The sequence below is a fragment of the Zingiber officinale genome, chromosome 10B (genome assembly GCF_018446385.1).
Source record: "Zingiber officinale cultivar Zhangliang chromosome 10B, Zo_v1.1, whole genome shotgun sequence".
In the NCBI taxonomy this organism is placed as follows: domain Eukaryota; kingdom Viridiplantae; phylum Streptophyta; class Magnoliopsida; order Zingiberales; family Zingiberaceae; genus Zingiber; species Zingiber officinale.
The window spans coordinates 68,519,255-68,535,654 of NC_056005.1; the positions used below are offsets into that span (position 1 = coordinate 68,519,255).

The window sequence follows — 16,400 nt, forward strand, 5'->3', positions numbered from 1 at the left end:
GGCATAACTCTTACATGACTTTCACAGATATATAATCCTAAAGGTAAAAAGATTTAGGGTATTATGATTTTTCTGACAATTCCAACACTTCCTCATCCATCCTTTCTCTCACACTAAGGCCTTCATCTAAAATTTTTGTTGCTTTGATATGATTTGTAAATATTATGCAAGAAATGGTACAAAGAAAAAGTAAAATGTTGTGTGAAATTGAGAAAATGATGACATATATATACATATATATATATATATATAAAGTATTAATTTTCGTTTAAATTAAGGGAATTCTTCCATTATGCAAGCACTGACGAAGAATAAAATGAACCTAGACAGAGATACAAGAGAAAGAGAAATAATATCAATTGCAAGACACAAGAAACAAAACAATGTATTTGCTTTAGCGCAAGTGTTTCCACAAGCCATCTGGCAAATCATACAAACAAATAAACTCATGAATTTCATTTGGTCTACAGATTCTCCTAAAGATTAGTATCTGTACATCTCTCTTAGATATCAATGCCAGAAATTCTCTGTGCAATTTTTTTTTTTTTTGGAGTTTGCTTTATCTCATCATATCCCACAAGAGGCTCCTGCATAATCCAGCTCTTCATTGTTCAAACGGTTGAGACATGACTAACTCAAATATCAAGCTTTGGAGCTTTTGGGATGACAACAATCTCTTTAACGCATCATTTCTTGGCAAACATCAGACACTTGTTATGTTTTAAATCCTCCTCCATGGTTGATGTTGGTGGATTATTGCTTTGATTCGGCTGTTTCACGAGTGAAAGTCTTTCCATGGCATTGATGAACTTCCTCAGATGCTTGATGTATTCAGGATATGTCTCTAAGTTGCAGTGGCCACCACCCTTTACCCAGAGTGGATCATACTTCTCTTTGGCTAGCTCCCACAAACGTTTTCCATGATTCCAGTCGACAATCTCATCAGCAGTTCCCTAAAAGAAGACGTCATAGCATTTTCATAACAGTGATACATCCTAATCCTACCAGAACACGGGGATTATCTCTTTTCCCCATATCATACTTGTACAAGTCTGTATCATCAGTAAATGAGACTAAATGGATGGAATTAGTGGACTTGCGACTTTTTCACAGCCTGTGGTAGAAGGAACTTAGCCATTGTTAATAGGAAAGGTGATCAGTAGCCACCATACTCTGGAGTGATATTTCACAAGATCTATGGCCATTGTGCTGTCAAGCAGCCATCAAAATTATATGAGAATCTCTAACAACATAAGTTGTGCTTCTAAATATCAGATAATCTCTATTTAGCTCTATGAGAGCTCATATATTCAAAGATATTCGACCAGTTTGGGTGGATCCCCACAAAGCCCTTCATATTCATATGAAATCAAAGTTGTTCTGTTAATTGAGAGATTAACGAGTAAGAGAATTGCAATTATAACTTTTAGGATCTATCTACTGGTGTTTTGTTGCAACTTTTAGCCATTTGCTCATTAAAGATAGGTTTCTGAACTATGTTTAATTTGCTAGATCACTACAATCCCCTTTCTCTTTATGTTCAATCCTAGTTCGCATTTTTAGGTTCCAATAAATATATAATTATTTATTTTCCAATTGTTATTTATTTTCCAATATATATATATATATATATATTAGGCGGTTGCACTAGCTTTTAGACAAATCTAGATGAAAGACAAAAGTGACAAAGTGATTGCAAATTTTGCCTTTCCTATATTTCTTTATGAAGAAACTGCAAAAAATTCTTCCTTGTCCCTTTACTTATCTTTTTTTTCCCTTTACCTTTTCTTGACAAGGAATCACAACTTAAGAGGAATAGAAAGATGCAAAATAATAATAATAATAATAATAATAATAATAATAATAATTAATCGAATATATATTTATGTGTTTCAAAAAGTTAGAATGCATCCATTAACCATATGAAAGAATTCTATTATATCAATCACATTAACATTACAACAATAATCAAGCCTTATCCCATTAGGTGGGGTCAACTATATGGATCCTTCTACGTCATTGGATTTTATCCCCTACTATATCATCATTTATACTTAAATAAATTTTGTTTTATTTTATTGTTACTAATCAAGTCTTTTTTTGTCTTCTTCGTTTGATATGTGTATTTGTCATAGTTTATATCAAGCATTTATTGATCGTCTAAGTACATGTTCGTACCATCTTAAACGTCTCTCGAAGTTTTCCCTCAATAGATGCAACTTCGACTCTCTCTAATGCTTTTATTTCTTATTTTATTCATCCTCGTATGTCCACACATTCACCTTAACATCCTCATCTCTGCAACTTTCATCTTCTGCTCATACGCTCAAATTATAGCTCACGTTCAGTGTCATATAACATAGTAGGTCTAATCATCGTTTTATAGAACTTCTCTTTAAGTTTTAGAGGTACTTTACGATCACATAAAATATTGGATGCTCTCCTCCATTTCAACTATCCTGCTTATATTCTATGTAAGAAATCTCTCTTAATCCTTCCATCAATTTGCAAAAACGATCATCAATACTTAAAGTTCTCCATTCCAAACAACTCGGCATCTCTTATTTCAACAATTGTCTCATTATATCTAATATTGTTAAACTTAAATTCTATATATTCTATCTTTACTCTACTTAGCCTAAAATCTCACTTCTAGTGTTTCCCACCAAAATTCTAATTTAGCATTTATTCTTTGACATGTCTCATCTATCAAAACAATATCTGCAAACAACATGCACCACGATATTATCTTGAATATGTCCAGTAGTTCATCCATAATTAGTGTAAAAAGATAGGGACTTAGAGTTGATCCTTGATGTAACTTTATCTTTATTGAAAATGCTTCAGTTAATCCTTTTCACTCTAGTCGTTACATCCTCATACATATTCTTAATTAGTTCAATATATATTATATTAACACCTCTCTTTTCTATAATTTTCAATATAATTTCTGAAGTATATATATATTTTCCAGCAAATATACAGCCATTTGTACTCGAGAGGTTACATGACATTTATGGTTGGTTGTCATGTGTTTAGCTCACTCATTTGGTTGCACCATTGATCTTTGTATATCTTGTCATGGGTTTATACAACCTCTTGAATCCACGTAATTTTTCCATCCTTTTTCATCCCATGCAATTTTATGCTCATGTGTTCTTGAGTTTATGTTTGCGCGCACACATTTGTGAACTCCAAGCTTGTCTTCGAAGCTCACAACCTCATCCAATCACAATCCAATCAAACAAGACCAACGATATGCATGGTTTCCTTTATCACTCAAAGTAGCTTAATTTTAGAAACTAATTTTTAATTCAATTGAGAAACTGACTTTAAGACAATCTACTTCCATGCCCAAGTAAAGATCTATTATCCATTAATTAGATCCTACTAAACTTTAGTGGTTATGAAAACTAATTTCCAACTACCCTAATATAAATGGAAATTAATTCAAATTTCAACGGAACACAATAGAGTTCCATCGAAAAACTATGGCATCCAGATAGATAGATAGATAGCTTATGAAATTAAACTTTTGATAGTGGAATGAGATCAAGGTTACTTAGCTAATTAGTGAATGTAATGTCATTAACTATTTAGCCATTAGTGTAAACCAAAACAATTATAATAGCCTCCCTAGGCATTTATAAGATTTTATGTTGTATCTATTTTGACCTTAGACAATTCTTGGGATTAATGTATTTCAATTTGAAGCAGTTTCACTCGACACTTGCATAGGTGACATATAAAAGAATCATGCTGCAGTCCAGTATATCCTCCTGGATGATATAAAAATCATTAAAAGCCTATCACTTAACATTACCCTTTACAGGTCACACCTCTATTGTCACAAGAATAATTTTTTCCTTTTAAGTGTCTTCCGAATTTTATAACTTAGTTATCTCTTTAAACCACAATCTTAAAGTCTCCAGTTAGCATGTTTGGGTTGTCACTACTTGACTCACATACGGGTTTTAGTCTTATTTATCTAGACAGGCAGTGCACTTGATCTCTAAGCCTTTGGTTAGCACATATGTGAGATTCTTCTTTGACTTTGTATAGTCATGGAGATTATCCCACTAAAGATCAAAATTATGTAATGGTATTATATCTTCAAAAGATATGTTAATGTCTACCATTATATATTTTTACCATTATATCTTCGACAAATGTTTTGTTCAATAAGGAATGTCCTCTAATAAGATGTTCCAATGAGTTGCTCCAATAATGCTTTCCCCATCTCTATCTAAAGTCAAAAAGTTAGATTCCATAGTGGACAAGCAAAACAACTTTTCTTCGAGAACTTCTAGGACATTGTGCCTCTCTAATGCTAAGCATATAACCACTCATGAATTTGAAGTCTTTTATATTGGATATTCCAGTTAGTATCTTATAATGTAGTTAAATATCTTAAATAGTGTAATTTGTATCTCATTATATATTTTAGGTGCCTCAACATTTATCAATGCTTTCCAATAATCATTACCTGATTACTCGTATATTTGTTCAACTTACTGATAAGTTCATGGTATACATCAGACGACCAATGATTTACAATATTCTAGTTGTGATATACATTCTCCATTATTCATGGTATACCTGATTACTCTTCCTCAATTAGATGCACTTGATTTTTAGATCCTTGTGTTATCTTCCTCCATTAGATATGCCTAATTTTTAGAATTTTGCATTAAGTTGTGATGTTTCTGCCTTTTGGATCACTGTAAACAGCCTAGGATTTATTTTTCATATTCAACGACTTCTACAAAATCTTGGTCGGCTTTATCAATCTATACACATTATACAGATTGTCATCCAACGAATTGGATATAATTTTTATATAGGAAATATCTTATTTTACTGTCTTTTGGAATTGGTGCTAGAAAACTTTCTACAACTTCTCCCATTTGAGGACAACCCATGGTCACTATGATCGTAATATTGTCGTGAATATTATATAGCAAGAGTAGCTTCATCTCCTTTAGGTGGTGAGCTTAACTTGTCAACGACTTAGTACAGCAGGATACCAGATTGGTGACTTGGGTCACAACTCAAGGGATAGTTAACACAACTCTTCAGATGGTTGAAACATGTCTTCATGTAGTTGTCCTGAACATGAGTAGGTGGTGCAGATATTACAGAATTGAATAATTGTTACATTAAGACGAGTTGGAGTCTCCTTTAAACATAATATTTACCATGCCAAGATGCTTACAATTATCGTCAATCATCTCCCAATATGTAATACATTTCATGTTAGAATAGGACTGCTTCAAATTTTGAGATCTGGTGAACCTTCAACGACTTAACCTTAGACCTCTTCATAGAATTTAAAACAAAAAAACAAAAAAGTGAACTCAAAGAGGAGAGAGTATCTTGAGTTGTAATGTTATGGAATAGGAGAAGATGGTCCTTTTTATAGGGGTGGCGTGTTGCTTGAGATTTCTTGGAAATTAAAACATTTCTTAATTTTGAGAACATAGAATAAATATTTCTTGAGTCAAGGGGTTGCATGGAATATTTGTGGTGTGTGTAGCTTATGCAGTTGCCACACATGCAACCACAAGAGCTATCATGTGGACCATTGTAGGTCTCTCCGTGGGTTCATGTGACCTCTTATATCTAAATAATTTTTCCATCCTTATTCATCCCATGGATTTTATGCTTATGCATACTCAAGCTTATGTTTGTGTGCTTAGTCCATCGATTTTTTCCAACCTCATACACAGCTTGAACCCTCGTCCAATCGCAAATTGACTCAAACCAAATCCACAATATGCATATTTCTTTCATCACTCGAGTAGTTTAATTTTATTATATCCAACTAAACATCCATTATCAATTTAATGGATGTTTTAATTTGTCAGATATAAAAATCAATTTCCAACATAAGTGGGTATAGAGTTGAGAACCACCCTAGTCGAATTGCCAATTTGTAGTAAATAGAGTTGAGGAACAAGTTAAGAAAGAGGGAAACTGGAAAACATATGAATTAAAAAATTGAGAAAAAACTGAAAATAAGAAATAACAAGATAAATAATTAGAGGGAGAAATAAAAAATAAAGGAATCTTTTTGTCCTATTTTTTCACTCAATATATAGGTAATGATGCTTCTTATGCATGTTTCATGTTGCATATGACTTATAAGAAAGCATGTAATTTTGATGGTGTTAATTGAAAAGGTAGCTCTATTCCTATTAGCATCTACTGGGACACATACACAAACAATGATATGTAACTAGGAAACTATGAGACTACCATTCAAAATGTGTCTCTGTCCCAACTATCTCTAGAGAGATGTACAACATGAACATTCGGTAAGGAATTACGCCCCTAGTGACCCAAAACAACTCCAATGAGTACTTCCATCGAAGCAAATTTAGAATTGGCACTTGGCCTTACACCTGCAAGCACATGCCACTCGGATACAAAGGGATCTACATGAAGTAAACTCTAGAGGCATTGCCCTTAAAAAGGTGTCAATCATCGTGCCAAATTGCTCATTTTCTGCTAGTAAAATTCTATCTCTATGGATGCTTAGATAATCACTTGGCATGATGCCTAGCACTATCAATAATGCAAATTCAGATAGCTTGTTGGAGCACCACATGTTGATGAGGGGACTGATGGGAAGAAAAAGGGAAGAGAGAGGGTGGAAATTGGGATAAAAAGGAGAAGGGAAGTGAATAAAGGGTAAGAGAACAAAGAAGGGTTATATCGAATAAAAAGAGGAAAGAGTAGGGCATAGGAGAAAATAGAAGGAAGAAATCAGGTGAAGAGCAATATAAAGGGAAGAAAGGGGAAAGAAGGTAAAAAATGTCCTTTGGGAGAAGAAGATAAGGCGAAGAGGAAGAAGTAAAAAAAGGAAGAAAAAGAGAAAGAAGTAAATGATTCTCCCAATTACATTAAGGTAAAAACACATAGTACTCTTGAAGAAATTCAAGTAACAGAATATTATAAGCCTATCACAACCCTCTTATATTGTCTATTTTCAACACTGGAAAGATATACTACAGTAGCTACATCATCGTTTCTCTTAAGGAAAAAATAGTATAGAGAAATGACTGATATAAAAGACTTACATGAATAACAAGAACATGGCAGTTCACCTGTCGTATTTTGTCAATGTTCTGCAAACAAAAATCTCAACTTTCAAGACCATAACAAGAAAAAGAAATCTCAGATAAAAATGGAAAGTACTTGCAATAACATTAATACAAATAAGCAAGACATGAAAAACCATCAGAGACTAAATCAGAACTTACTTTAAAAATATCAAACCAGAATGTCACTTTCACAGGATACAAGACACGAATTCCTGAAAGAATTGCACTATGGAGGACAACCCCCCTCAGTTTCTGTAACCGTGCAGCCAGATGCAATGTTGGTCCACTACCAACAGACTGACCGTACAAAATGAGATCTTCTTCTTCTATCCCATATTCATTCTTCAAACACTCATACACTGCTTCTATGTCGTAGTATGTGTTGAACTCAGATGGCTTTAGGAAGAATGGGCAATACAAGGGAAACATGGTTATGATCAGACATGAGAGTTTAAAGACAAAATAATTGATTCTGATAAGAAAATTCTTTGCTGAGAAATATTGGCATGATACATCAAATTATAAGCTATCATACATCTACTATCAGTTCCAACTATTTGATGTCAGCTATAACGATCTTATCCCAAAATTGAGTTTTACTGATGCTATCATCTTTTAAGAAGTCATTTAGAAGCATCAAGTTGCTTTAAATGTATTATTATCCAACAATGTTCATGCAATAAACATAGGTATGCATATCACCATCACCTAGATTGGCTACATTTCAAATATATCATTGCATTCATGATTCCTGTTAATTCCTTTTAGATTCCTTCCAATGCAAACAAAAAGGGATTGTTAGATACTTCACCTAAGCGAGATGGCTAGCTTATCTATTTGCATGTCTAAATTCAATAAAATTCAACGTCATAAACCATCTTATATGTAAACTATTTCTAAATTTAAACAATTACTTCTAAGCATGATCTATAACAACAACAACCAAGCTTTTTCCCACAAGGTGGGGTTGGCTGCTAAGCATGATCTATACAAATGGAAAATTATGTCAAATAAAAAGTACATGGCAGCAGTGCTAATCACAAAATTTTGATTTGTGAGAGACAGAGAGTGATTATTCAAGTGATTTATCATAGCTAAATAGTATTGGTGTGGGAAAGCATGATTTTGCAACCATATATCCCTAAAAACATCATGGGATCATGGTTCCTATGGAATATAATAACATAGTTAATTTCCTTAAAAATTTTATTATTATTTTTTAAAAGTTTGTTAGAGTTTTTATTGGGATAATTAGGGGTTTCATTAGAAAATTTTATTATTTTATACAGAATAAATTAGGTTATCAATCTATAAAAAAGGTTTAGAATCCAATCTCTGTATTGAATAAATTTGAAGGTAATACAATTCAACTTTAAATATGGTCTAAGAGCCTTATGCTCAATTTTGAATTTCCTTCTTCTAGCCTTCATCAGTGTTTTCTTTTATGTTTTGTGTTGGTGTTAAGAGCACTGCATCAAACATATACTTTGATGTATGACTAAATAGAAAGTTAGGTTTGTTTGTGATATGACGAGTTAGTCGAGTTTGCAACTGCAGGTAACTTGACATGAGGCAAAGTCTTGGTTGGGAACTAGGCAATGGCAAAGACCTAGTGGGACTAGGCAATGACAAAGACCTAATTAAGAACTAAGCAGCAGAAAGACCAAGTGGAACTAGGCAATGGAAGTTCTGGTTGGAACAGACAGCAAAAAGACCTAGTGGGATTAGACAACGGAAGTCCTAATTGGGAATCGAGTAGCGTAAAGACCTAGTGGGACTAGGCAAAGGAAGACCTTGTTGGGAACGAGTCAAAGCAGACCTAGTTAGGAACTAGGTGAAGGATGTCGATAGGAGCTGAAGACTTGGCAGTAAAAGTCTGGATGGGTTAGGGCTAGCTAGGAGTTGAACATTTAGCAAAGTCCTGAAGGTATCAGGCAAAGGTAAGTAAGATTTCGAGCAATGGGTGTTGTTCGAAGCCTACTTAGAGTATTACTATTTTTTTTCTCATTAACTTTATGTTACAGGGAGCTACTCGATAGTTCTAGGCAACTAGATGGGATTTGGAAAATCAGTTGGAAATAATCTTCAAAAGTCAAGATCTTCTAGGTGACCAGAGAGAAGTGGTGTCCGGGAGACCGAAGCAGCTTCTAGGCGACCGGCTCTAGGCGATCGGCGAAGAAATGATCCAGCGATCCAGAGAAAACGGTCAAGATAGGTGTTCAACCATGCTCCAAGGGCTCGGAGGGAGTCTAGACGATCGGAGTCCGCTAAAATGTTATCGACGAAGATAAAGTTTACAATCATATCAACTCCAAGCGACTAGAGGGACTTCCAATCAACCAAAAGAGTGTCAGATCAACTTCAACAGGGCTCTATAAAAGGAGGCTCGGAGTAGTGTTTTACGATCAATCAATCATTCTGGCATTCTGCTCATTGTGCTTCTGCATCCTTGTGCTGACATGTTTGTGCTTGTGTTTCACAAAGATTAACAGCAATTAGGGCTTTTAACTTCTCCTTCTTTAAGTTGTTGTACATTTCTTATTATTGTGCTTTAATTTCTTGATTCTTGTTAAAAAAAAAGTTTCTCGGCCTCCAAAAGCTTTATGAAAAGGAGAGTTTTTAATAAGAATCTATAGCAATTTTAATCTTAATCTTGTTATAATAGATCTTGAGTATTGCATTCTCTTAATCTTGCTATATTTTACTCTTAAGTATTGCATGTTATTAGTCTTGTCATATTAGATCTTAAGTGTTACACTATTTTTGTTGTGCATACTTATTTTGTTTAGTTGATTTAGAAAACTTGATAAACTTTTTTTCCGATGTTTTGTTTGGTTATTTCCACTGCATATTTTGATTAGGTACGATTTTACATTTAGCTTTATTTTCTAAGACAAACTAGAATATTCATAGTGTTCCTTTTACTAGCCTGGATTCCTTTTTCTAATCTACCGAAGTATATTAAATGAAGGTGAAAATAATGATTGTTAAACAAGGCACTAAATAATTTAAAAGCTTATGACAAAACCTTGATCATGGTATAAAATAATGTAATATGTGGGTCAGCATGGGTGGAATATCGGCACTAGAATAGTCCTTAGCATTGGCATGACCCTCTGCGAACTCGCGACGCCATCGAGGAAGTCATAAGGTCGCGGAGTCCTCTATTTTTTATTTTTTAGACAATTAATTCAAATTCCTTCTTTTATTATTTTCACTCTAAATTTTTTTTCCCCCTTGATATTTAATTTTTTTCCTCCTTTGATTTTTTCCCTCCATCCATTCACCAGGGTAAATAGAGAGAAAAAAAAAACCTCTTTAATGATGGTTAATTTTTTTCCTTCATCTGTCCACAAGATTATTAGAGAAAAAAAATACTTTTTAAAGGATGGTTAATTTTTTTTTCCCTCCATCTGTTCACCAGGTAAAGAGAACACAAAAAAAAAACTCTTTAATATGGAGGGAAAAATTGTTAGAAAAAATAAAATATACATTATATAATTTCTAATCTTATAAATATACTACTATGAATTAAAGTATTATATATATAAATTTGGTTTATTTTTGAACTTATCAAAATAAATGAAAATTAAATTCCTTTCATGTCTACTTAGTGGACTTTAACTAATCCTAACTTGACTTACTCAATAAATATCAAGCATTTCACCAGATAATATCAAAACTTGAACTTAACATACAACATCTCAAATATTTATCAATAACAATCAGCTATAAAATCAAATATTAATAAAAATAATTTTTAAATAATATATATGTATTTTAAAAAATAACAAAGCCATATGGCCACGACACGACAGTGTATCGAAATTGTCGTTCTAGTCATAAAAACAAAAACTTTGGCATGGCAAAATTTTAACCTTGAAGTTGATCATTATAGGGATGATCAAAACCAAATGTTCTAAAGATGATGTTGTTGTACTAAAGATTTCGTTGAGCAAGCTAGAGTTCATGATTTTTTTGTAAGACTTAATCCAGAATTTAGTCAAGTAAAAACTCATGCTCTTTGTAAGCAAGAAGTTTCATGCTTTAATGAAGTGTTAGCACTTGTTCGAGGGGTAATGGTGGTGGTAATTCAACAACAAAAATGAAAAAAATAAATAAAAAATAATATTTTCTAAAAGTAGAAAAGTTGGGTAACGAATCATGATTGTTTATGGTTCGTCTATAATAAAAAGGCACTCCATATTTGTGACCTGTGTTGGAAGCTTCATGGCCAACCACCCAATCGAGAGTGGGGAGATAAAAAAGAACAAATAAAGATCAATTCTCAGATGCATATGACAAATTCACAACAAAATGAAGTAACACCAAAAGAGTAGGCGGATTAACCTAGAAGAGGTCGAGATTTCTTATTAGTAACCTTGACAAACCTTCATATATTAGCACATTGGTGTACTCAAGTATGTTCATCCTCTATTGGATTAAATGTCTCAAATACAACTTCTTTCAACTCTTGGATCATGGATTCAAGAGCTATGCAACCATTTAACTCATGTTATCAATTTATAAAAAAAAAAAGGTTAGGATCTCATATATTAGATAAGCTTTGAATTAATATAATTTCCAATTTCCAACAATTGTCACTTATAGATTTGCTAGAAACAATTACAAAGGACTAAAGGTTTCTAATTAATATACAAGTAGGTTCTAGAGATGATGCAGGAGGATCAAGGCATACGACTAGCCCAATAGGCTTGTGCTTCGTTCTGTGCCTTGAAGAGGAGGAATTGAAGATTCAAAACACGGCTAACCCGTGTTATCTAGCATGGGCGTGTTCCATTCTGTGCCAAGACAAGGAGCAATCTAGCCTTCCCGTAAGAATCACAGCCAGACTGTTTTCTAGCATGGTCGTGTCCCATTCCGTGTCGTGACAAGGAGTCGTCCAACAAGGAACACGGTCAGCCCATATTACTTGACATGGCCATGTTCCATCATATACATGGTTACGGCACAAACGAGACTCGAACTTCAAAAGGTCATAACTTTTGACTCGAGATGAACCACAGGAGCTACAACCACTTAAATCAATCTATAATTTGTCACCGAGTATAACCCGTAATCTCATGGTCTCAGGTCCAAAAAACATCGTTTGAGATCTTTTCAGAGGCTCCCAACAATTTTATCATTATATTGGGGTTATTTCTATCTTTTCACATCTTTGGGTTTTTGGGTCTATTTAAACAATTGTTTAGTTAGGAATTATCTTTTATTTTGAATTAATATTTTTTTATTAAACCTAGAGACGCCTTCTCTACGTTTTGCGAGTTCTTGTCTTCTCTAAAATTCCTCTATGAGATTCCGTCTCCAAAATAATCGCTATTCTGCCAGACCTTTGATTAATCTACACACAAGTGGGTATATTCATGAAGGGCAAATGTAGTGACAAGTTCAACATTTCACTTCTTTCATAATCTCTTAACAATACAAAATCCTTCTCATAATGTTAAAAATAAATTTTATAAGATTCAAAGTAAACATATAAAAAAAATATTACTTTTAACTTTTTCGAGTGAAAAACATACCTTCCCTGTAGAAGCTCCATAACCTGAGTAATCATAACTGTAAAATAAAAAATGTTCATTAGATGGTTTAGATTGCCTTTGATTAAATTTTAAAGGCTATATTTTTCATTTTAAGTCAAAAACAATATATTCCACTATCCAATCTAAGCTTGTACATAATAAAATTAGACCTGAACATAGAATCTATGAAGCTGAAGAGCAGAAAGACAAAAAATGAAGATCAAATTGTTTATTCATGTAGCAATATGATTATACGGACATCAATTCTTCAAACCACTTTCATTCATAGAACAGTGTAAGATGACTAAATGTAACCCGGAAATCCCCACATTTTGCTAACGCTACTAAATAAAAAGAACAAAGGGCGAAATGTTACCTAATCTTCCCTTCAATGTGTCTGATGCGGCTTAGGACAAATGAAGTGTAGTAGGTAGTAGATGCACAAGATATATAAAAGCTTCAAATAATGGTGACTTTGACACCACGCTTGGCTGAGTATATTATCTTTTTGGAATCCACATTACTAGAACCCTCACTTTAACAACACTAGATATAGAATTTGTGATACCCTCATCATAGGTAGAAAAATAAATGCCATGAGAAGCCTATTAACCACAATTGATACAGCCAATATGCCACATAACGTTAAGCAAGCATGTAATGAGTCCTCTCCTTGAAACATTGGGTCGCAAGTTTAACATTTTTATTTTTTTCCTTTCAAAGATCTAAAATTCCCTAACCAATGATCAATCAAGATGTCAAAATTACTCGGATTGGAACAAATCACTATAATTCGTCCGCGCCAACAGATCAGTCGGCATTTTTCACAAATTTTATGAACAGAACCCCGTATTTTCATATTTATTATTCCTTACCTTAATGTTGAATCTATTCCTTGGAAGAAAATAAGTCTCTTGCATTTTTTTAATTGTATCGTTGTGAAAATGAAAGGAATGCTTAAAAAATAAGATTCACAACAAGAAACTATATACAGAATCGTATCAACGAAAAAAAACTAAATGTTCCCACAGGAACATAAATCCAACCTTGCAAACCTGAAGGACGAAATGGTGAAAGAGAGAAAAAAGGGGAGAGAGCGAATACGAGACCGAGGATCCCGACAGCCTTGCCTCATACCTCATAATGTTGACGCGAAGGTGCGCCCGGAGCTCGAAGAAGAGGTCGATCATCTGGCCAATGTCGGCGGCGTTTCCGTGGGAGTAGAGGAGGGTGAAGCGGGCTTGGGGTTGCCGCCAGAAGGTGGCCACCACCCGGTTCCCGGCCTTCGTCTCCAACTGGTGCACCTCCACGTTCCGGTCAGGCGAGAGCCCCAACATGTGTAGCTTCCCCTCCCCGTCGACATCCCGGAACACCTCGTATGTCGGCGGCTCCGGCGGGAAGAAAGCCAACCGCGCCGCCACCGACGACGTGACGTTCCCCATGGCTCCGCCTCGGCTCGACAGGCGCCTCAGAGATCGCACTTTCCCAACAAATTAACGCAGTTCCGATCGACAGATCGCCATATCCACCCTCTCCTCTGCCTCTCTTCCTCCGTTCTATTTGCTCTTTTTTCGTATTTTATTTTCTTCTTCGGTAATTTTCTTAAACAGGTGGTCACGAGAGAAGTTTGCTAATTGATGGGAAATTTTCATTTTGCCCCATACTTAGACCCTCTTATTTTATCCCATTTACCCTTGTTTATTTGGAAGGATGAAAACTAAAAATTAAGGAAAAAAATTCAGTATAGAATAAATTAACATTCTTTTGTATTTATTTATTATAAAAAATAGATAGATGAATTGAAAATATCTTTTTTTAAAAAATATTTTTTATCCGATTTCAAATCGGACGAATGAATCTTTCTTTCCTTCCTTCCTTCCTTCCTTCCTCCCTCACATTGTTTTTTCTCACGCTCACGACCGTGAGGGGCCCTACACGATCGCCTCATATGGCCACAAGGACGCCCGTGGCCTTGTATTTTTTTTACGCGACGTGAATTTATCTCATTATTTTCACCATTTTCTTTTTTTCCCACCTTATATTCAGACCTCAAAATAAATAGTAATATAGTTTAAAATATTATATTGTATTTTATAATATAAAAGACCTTTCTATTTGACATTATTTTTTCTCACAAGCTTTTAGTTAATCATCAAAATAATACTCTTATCATTTGTATTATCTGGATTATTCCTTTTGCCGTTTGATTTTCTTCTAAGAATCAGAATGAGAATGAGTATCATAGTATTGTGAAATGATAATAAATATAAGTTTGGATATCATTCTTAAAAATAATGTTTGGTTAGTTGAATATTTTAAATCGGAATGAACCTAAATTTCTTTTTTTACCCTTAGAGGAAAATAAGAGAAAAAATTAGATAGAAGTAAAAGTTGAATATGAGATAAACATATGACGAGAGAAAATGATGAGAGAGAAAATGTGATGAAAAAATGAAAAGAAAGAAAGTGTGATGAGAGAAGATAATGAGAGAGAGCGTGATAGGAGAGATTGAGAAGAGAAAAAGTATGATAAGAGATAAAGTGTGTTGAGAGAGAAAGAGTGATGAGAAAATGAAGAGAGAGAAAGTGTGATGAGAGAAAATGAGAGATTGAGGAGAGAAAGTATGATAAGAAAGTGTGATGAGAGAGAAAGTGTAATGGGAAAAAATAAAGAGAAGGAAAGTGTGATTAGAGAAAATGAGGAGAGAAAGTATGATGGAAGATAATGAAGAGAGAAAGTATGATGAGAAAAATATGGAGAGAGAGTATGGTAAAAGAGATTGAGGAGAAAGAAAGTATGATGAAATAGAAAGTATGAAGAAAAATGATGAGAGAATGAAGAGAGAGAATATAGAGAGAAAATGGTAGAGAATGTGTAATGAGAAAGAATGAGGAGAGAGAAAGATTGTTGAGAGAGAAAATATGATGATAAAATGAGGAGAGAGAAAGCATGATGAGAGAGAGAGTGAAATGAAAGAAAATTTGAACAAATGTACTAAGGATATTTTCGTCCAAAACTTAATTTTATTCTCATTCCATTAAAACCCAAGGAAGGGATGAGTTTTATTCATACCTAAGTTTCTGGATTTCATTCCAAAATTTAGATTCTATTCCCATTAACCAAACATAAAATTTAGAAATGAATTCATTCCCAAACCTCTAAACCAAACCTCTTAATATCGCAAGTGTAACAACTATAAAGTAAGTGTGGTATGTTGTAATAGTTTAATCCGTAATTATATATATATATATATAAATGAAATTCTATTTAATTCAATTGCATAAATTTTAGTTATTATATTATTATAACATTTAACACTTACCATTATAACTATGATAATTGTAAATACTTTTTAATTTATTTTAATAATTGATTGAAAAATTCTATAGGACCAGATAAATTATCTCATAATTAATCAATGAGATTAATTAAATTTATTAAACTTTTTTACTGATAACCTACACCCAAGTGAAATTTTTTAAACTCTTAACACTAGTTGCCGCCAGATGTATTATTACGATGATTAACAGAAAAAAAAATATTTTGCCAGGAAAAAGTGGTCGCATTTTTCAGCCTTTCTTCGTAATTTAACAATAAGCCGAAAATATATTTAATAAATTAATTATCTTCAATTGCCAAATTGATTGAATAAAGATATTAAAACTTTTCCATACAAATTTTATTTTTTTATTCAACATTCAACTTTGATTAAAAAAAATAAATTTTGTAATTATAACATTCTTTTGTTAA

The 16,400-nt window shown here is 33.4% G+C and overlaps 1 protein-coding gene across 1 annotated transcript; it reads right to left on the minus strand.

Moving 5' to 3' along the window:
* Positions 1-374: 374 nt before the first annotated feature.
* On the minus strand, positions 375-14,238 carry LOC122029749 (alpha/beta hydrolase domain-containing protein 17C-like). Its single transcript, XM_042588871.1, has 5 exons — positions 13,787-14,238; positions 12,650-12,686; positions 7,266-7,502; positions 7,083-7,130; positions 375-953 (listed from the first exon to the last, which is right to left on the minus strand). Exons 1-5 carry the CDS (start codon positions 14,089-14,091, stop codon positions 687-689), a joined length of 894 nt encoding a protein of 297 aa, XP_042444805.1. The 5' UTR covers positions 14,092-14,238; the 3' UTR covers positions 375-686.
* Between the last annotated feature and the right edge of the window lie 2,162 nt (positions 14,239-16,400).